The sequence below is a fragment of the Camelus ferus genome, chromosome 29, assembly GCF_009834535.1.
Source record: "Camelus ferus isolate YT-003-E chromosome 29, BCGSAC_Cfer_1.0, whole genome shotgun sequence".
Classification (NCBI taxonomy): domain Eukaryota; kingdom Metazoa; phylum Chordata; class Mammalia; order Artiodactyla; family Camelidae; genus Camelus; species Camelus ferus.
The window spans coordinates 4,393,696-4,400,567 of record NC_045724.1 but is presented as its reverse complement, the minus strand read 5'-3'; the positions used below and the strand labels follow the sequence as shown (position 1 = coordinate 4,400,567).

General features: G+C 40.0%; 1 protein-coding gene across 1 annotated transcript in view; it reads left to right on the top strand.

Moving 5' to 3' along the window:
- Positions 1–2,318: 2,318 nt before the first annotated feature.
- CA13 (carbonic anhydrase 13) overlaps positions 2,319–6,872 on the top strand; it is a 28,907-nt gene continuing 24,353 nt past the window's right edge. The window contains exon 1 of the mRNA XM_006193942.3: positions 2,319–2,566. Within this exon, the coding sequence (XP_006194004.1) occupies positions 2,530–2,566 (37 nt within the window). The 5' untranslated portion in view covers positions 2,319–2,529. The remainder of the gene's footprint in view (positions 2,567–6,872) is intronic.

The following is a 6,872-nucleotide window of genomic DNA, read 5'->3' as shown; positions in this document are numbered from 1 at the left end:
GCCATAAGTTTTTTGGAGAAAATCTGCAAATATGTATACAAATTTTTCTTTCCCTTTTTAAAAATGAAACAAAATGTAGTATATTAATTATGCTCTTTTGCACTTTTTTTCTTTTTTCTCTTTTCACCCCCTATCTGTTCATGGAGATTGTCTTCATTCTTTTCAAAGCTTGATAGTAGCCCATAATGCCGACGTGCTACGCAGATTATCTAACCAGTTCCTATAAGTGGTAATTTGACTGTTTCTAATATTTAGGTTGCTCTCTTGGAAAACTGGATAGATTGCACAGTAAATTCAAGTCAGAGGAATCTATGTATCCAAGCAGTAAAAGTAACAATTTGGGAAGGATTTGAAACCCACTAAATGGAACTTCTTTAGTGGTTTCGGTCCATTCATTCATTTATCCGTTCATTGAACGACTATTCTTGAGCATTAGGGACCGATGTTTACCTAGAGCACTGTTCACCTTGATGTGCTAAATCACCTGAGTTACTGAAAATGGGTACACCGAGCTCCTTAGTGAATCATTCCTTGGGTTCATAAAACATGAGGTGGTTGATCTGAGACAAGGACACCATGGGAAAATGGTTCATGGAATTTTGAGCTTCTGCAAACTCATTCACTGCATTGATACTAGGCATAAATATATGCCCAAACGTATCTGTCTATAGACTTAGTGGAGAATTAGGGCACTTAGCTAAGTAGGCCAGGCTTAACTTTTCAGTATTCTTAAATGCATGGATTTATGTATTTGAGATATATCTTACATGTGTGTAAGATTCATGTGCGTGTTAAACACATATACCTTACATGTATTTAAGATGTATCTTAAGTATTTGATATACTTATAAAGCATATATATCTTATATGTACTTACATATTTTATATATACCCATATATGTGTGTATATAAATACATATATGTATATTGTCTTCTGTGGTGCAGGTGAATATAGATCAGACCTCATTCTTAAAAGCTTGGTTCCTAAATGAACCCAGTTGTGCCACAGAATATGGAATATGGAAGCCCAGCCTTTCCCCTAGCTGCATGAGAAGCATAAAGTTTATTGTACTTAATGCTGTATGAAAACTTTTTTCTCCGGTTGCATTCTAACCTCATTAAGTTCTACATCGGCAGAATGAGCTACAGGCTCACCATGGGGTATTTAGTTCAGGTCTAAAGAAGAATAGTTCAAATTGATCCTTATTCAGTGGTCCCTAAACAATGCAGTGGTTACCTAAAGAGGGACCTCCTGGGACTCGCAATTACCACATTGTGCAGCTGCCCTTGTGGATGGGAAGAGAAAATGAAAGATATTTAAACAGCCACTCTTAAGGTTTTCATGGAAGGCTCATGCCCATTAAGAAACTTTTTGCATTCGTTTGTCTAGAAATAACACTGCACATTTCAATTTGAAATTTCAAACGGACCCAGCTCAAACCCTTAGGCAGCTGGAACAATAATTATAGTCCTAGCGGGGTACACAGTTCTCCTTATTTTTCACTCAGAACCCAGAACACCCACCACACCAGCACAGAAATTCAAGGTTCCACAGTCAGTTCCGTCTACCATCTAGGGCAGCAAGCTTACTAAGCATCCGGGAAAATATGGTCTGGACACCTTCCTCTCTGCAGGGTCAAGACAGCAGAACGGCAAAGCCAAATACCAAGTATCAATGAGCAGCCTTGGTTCAGTCACTGCCCAAGCCGTAGGCTCGCAGAGGGCAGGGGTAGCATGAATGGGCGGGTGGAGGTCGTTCTTCTTTAACAAGGACCTCTAGGGTCCTATTAGCTGCGTGATCTGGGGCGGTTTACTTAGCTTTTAAGCCTCATTTTATCTTCTCCTGTGGGGCACTTACAGTATCTTCTTCAAAGGAGAGTTATGAGGATCTAATAGAAAAATGTGGGTAAACGTCTTAGCTAGGACTGTGTCCCGTGGTAAATCGTAAATAAATAGGCGCTAATTTTTTTTTCTGTGGCTATTAGCACTGTCCTTACTGGTTTGTATTTGTAATCACCACCGCTACCATCTCCGACCTCCTCATTCTCCGCCCGGATCCCCACCTCCCAGCCTGGCGGCTCCCGGCTGGGTGACTCATTCATTCCCAGGACAGCCCTCCAGACAACATCCTCTCCAAGATAACCACTTCTCAGAAGGCAGAGAAACCCTTCTTTCTCTCCTTCCTTCCTCTCTCCTGCCCGCCCCACCCCCTGCCTCCCCATGAAGCACAGTCTTCCTTCCCCGAGTTCAAACTAACAGAGGTGCTGGCACCAGGGACTCAGCCCGCATCCTCCCGCCCCCCGCATCGCCCGCCCCCGCGGGGCGCCTTCCCTGCCCGCCGCTGCCCCCTGGCGGCCGAGGCCGAGAGCGCCCTGGCCCCTGGGTTCAAGGGCTCCCACTTTTGCGGGCTGAGCCCCGCGGTCCCCGCCCTCCGCTGGGCCACTGCCCGCCCTCTCACTCGCCCGCCCCGCTCCGTCGCTGCTCTCGGTTCCCGGCCGCTTCTTCCTCTGCCTCCCACCCCGAGGGACCATGTCGAGGTTCAGCTGGGGGTACGGCGAGCACAACGGTGAGCGCCTTCTGCGGATCGCAGGGGTGAGGGTGGGGGGCTCTGCGCCGGGGCGGTCGAGGGGGACCGCCCGCTGCCCTGGACCGCGAAGACCACATGCTGCCCATCAGCACTTGCCAGAAACTTCGGTTCCTCTTTAGAATGAGCAGCGCTCCCCGGAGCCAAACGCAGGAAGCGAGGGAGGGCTTAGTCCTGGGTGGACGGGGCGGGCGTCTCCTGGCGGCTGTCGATAGTGGGGGTGCTAGCCCTGTTCAGATCGCCCCGACCCCGAACTCTTCCTATGCGTTCACTCACCTTTCAATCGGAAAGCCAAAAACTTTCCCTAGTAGTAACTACTCACCAATCAAAGGCACGGAGTTTAGAAATCTGATGACACACTTCAGTGAATTGAGGACAAACTTGCTTTCAGTCTTTTAATTAAGCTCATTATTCACCTAGGGGAAACAAATCATGGAAAATATTTGAAAATATACTTGAGAAATTCTAATGACTTGAATTGCAACACTGAAGACTTAAGTTGCCTTCTTGGCAACCAAAAGACTGCAAATTTCTTAATAGCTGTTACTATAAAAGGGTCCACTAGCAACTCGCTGTTGGTTGACTGGTACTGCTGGTTTTAGCAAGATTTTAGGTTCTTTCTGGGAAATGAAGTTATATTTTAAGCTACTTCTCCACGCTTAGTCCTTCTCCCACATTTGTCCTTTCAGAAACTGTTAGCAAAGGATTATTGGAATTTTAACACATTGGTAAAAATGTGTTTATTGATGGAAGCAACAGTAATAATAAGATGTAGATACATTTCTTCCTGTATATTCTCAATTATCAAAAGTGAATCATTTTTCTTGTTTTTACATTAAACTGAACTGATTATTTCAATTTGAAATAACTACAAAGTGACACCAAGAAAGCTTTATAGTGAATCACTTGCCAATATTAGGTCTGTGAATAATAACAGTGATATCAACAATAATAATACTTTCCTTGGATTAACATGCATATTATTGGGAAGTACTGTAGAGGTAATTTTATAGAAAGTTTACTTTCACAAAGAAACAGAAAATTTTATTTCTAACTGTAGCCTTTTGAGGCTATGATTAACCTGCCAACTTAAAAATGGCAGTGTGTGAAATTCAGAGTTTTAAATAATGAAGGGTATAATTTAGATGCATTTCTTTTTGATGGAGACTATATTTATAATCTCACATTTTGCTAATTTTCAATTTATGCATAGGAAAGAAACCCACAAAATGAACTCCTTTTAATTTCCTTCCCTGCTAGGAATAATTTTTATTACTGTTATTTGGTAGTTACTGAGTGTCAACAGTGTCCTCACTATGACTAGGAAGAAGGGTATTTTCAATCAGTGGCTATTGATTCCTCTTTAATACGGTGGAAAATATGGCTTCAGTGAAGCTCATCTCCTGAAATTTTAAAAACTCATCTTAGAAATAGGTGAGGGAGATTAAGAGGTATAACCGTCCAGTTATAAAATGAATGAATCACAAGGATGAAATGTACATCGTGGGGGATATAGTCAAAAATTACGTAATATCTTTGAATGGTGACAGATGTTGACTAGACTTACCAGGGTGATCATTTTGTAATGTATAAAAATGTTGAATCACTATGTTGTGCACTAGCAACTAACATAGTGTGGTAGGTAAATTACGCTTTAAAGGAGGGAGGGTAGAGCTCAGTGATAGAGCACATACTTAGCGTTCATGAGGTCCTGGATTCAATCCCCAGTACCTCCATCAAATAAATAAATACATAAATAAACCTAATTACTCCTCCCCCCAAAAAATTATGCTTTAAAAATAAATAAACAAACTCATAAACAAAGAGATCAGATTGGTGATTACCACAGTGGGTGGGAAGGAAGAACTGGATGAAGGTGATCAAAAGGTACATTCTTCTAGTTATAAAATAAATAAGTACTGGGGATGTAATGTACAACAAGATATAGCAACATGATATAATTATATATAATAGTGTAATTATAATTAACATTACTGTATGTTATATTTGAAAATTGTTAAGAGACTTAATCCTAAGTTAATGCTTGAGTTCTCATCAAAAGGAAAAAAGTGTTTTTTTCTATTTCTTTAATTTTGTCTCTATATGATACATTTTCATGAAACTTATTATAATGATATCATAATGTAAGTCAAATCATTTTGCTGTACACCTGAAACTTATACAGTGCCAATTATATCCCAATAAAACTGGAAGAGAAAACTAAAATAAAAATTTGAAAACATTAAAAAAAAAATCCACCTAAGAAAAGCCATTAACAAGGAGTGATTTTGTATTTCTGCTTTGAATACAATAGCTCTCTGAGGACCACACCTTCAAGTAGATCAACTCTGGCAAACTCCTATTGGAAATATGTTGTCTCCTGACTGGGCAAGTTTCGTTTCTTGATTTTGGTTTAGACAAGCAAGAGCAGCGAATGAGCAGATAAAAGGAAACTTAAGCTGGGAATAGTGGTGATGATAAAATGGATCATCAAGAGGTGAAGCATCAGAAGGGGGTACCACCTTCATGAACAGCTTCTAACTTCTTCCACTAATCTTTGATAGTGTTATTGGTTTAGTTTAGGAAATGTGACAACCACTGAAAACTACCTCACTCTATGGATATTCAAAAGTTCCTGAGTCAGTGGTAGAACCATCATCTATCTCTTCTTATGAACTGTGTTTAAATGGGTTTAAAGTTGAATGTTTTGGAAAAATTTAAAAAGAAGGACCTCTTTAAGAGGCAGGGAAATAAACCTACCATAGTGGCCAATAGATAATATTGACTAATTGATGCAAGGTGGTATTATTTTTATTTTATTTTGGTTTGCCTCTGCTTTTAAAAATAGTTCTGGTTATAAAGGACTGGAAATAGGAGAATAGGGGAATTAAAAGGAGAAGGAAGCTCTTTCCTGATTGGAAGGAAGTCAGCAACTTTATGACACACACATTGCATATTTGAAATCTGATTCTCATTAGGTTAACTCGTACTTGGGGATAGTGAAGTAGAATTTTTTTTTCACATAAAAAAGGGCTAGATTGTATCCAGAAAAGTACTAGGAAGGTAAATGAGGATGGTTAATAAGTAAGGAAATGCATGCAATACCTTTTCTCCGATAACTTATAAGCAAGGACTTTTGAAGTTCAAGTAGCTTTTAAGTCCAAAGTGTACGATTCGTAAGAGAACAACTTCTAAATTATTTGGTGGTGTACTCATGCTGTGACTTCTTGTACCTGAAACATGTGTGAAAGAAAGAATTTATACTTTTTCCTTTGTGAAAAAGAAGAGTCATAAGGTGCATTAGACTTAGAAGTTGAAGCTGTTGATGATTGTGATATATTTGCATTTCTTGAACTTTCATTCTGGATCTTCCCTTTAAAAACAAAATTTGTTCTTGTTAGTAACAAATGCCTAATTCATTATCATGCTGTGTTATTTTAATAGGGACTTGAGTCTTAGAGAAATCAAATTGGTTGGTTAAAGAAGTCAGAAAAAGCTTAGTCAGCAGCCCCACGTGCTACTGACCTGGTGGTGGCTGTGTAAATTGCAGGCACACGGAGAAAACGAGAACCTCTAATTTGTAAAGTGACTCACGTCTGTAGAATGGCTTGCAGCTTACTTGAAGCTGCAACCTTGCTGTTGATCTTGAGAGGCAAGAACTTGAATCGAGTCTCTCAGAGAAATGAAGAGACCAGACAAGGGAACTTCCAGTTTATTGGTTCACCTCGATTTGCCAAACGTGTCTGATTTGGAAATTAATGCCATCTTGACTGTGAATGGAGGATTGGGATGACAGTGGTCCCTTGTGTTGGAATTCAAACAGAGTATTGTAATAACCATGGAAGGATCTTCTGAAATATAGAGAGAAATAACTTGTTACCTGACTACTCTGCAGAAAACCAACAATATGACATTTCCTGACATGGTGCGGACTTTTACATGGATTATTCTATGTGATAAACTTATATATTTTCTTAGTATACCCGTTGCACATTTACAGGTAATTGAGTGGAGGCGTAGGTAACACCCAAAGGTACGGTAAGTGATGAAGCAAGGAGAGAGAGCATCGTTAAGAACTACACCCTTTTTCGGCCACACAGCTTTTTCAGCTCCATGAATTCTTTCAGCGCATCGACTTGACCTGTGGAGTTATCACAGCTCATTCTTAGAGCTGAGACTGAATCGCACTGTGTTCAACGGTGAATTGCATTGTTGTTTTTAGTTTGGTAGAAGGCGTTTGCAAAATACTTTATAAACTTACATGCTCTTTTGTCTGCCAGGATTAGTT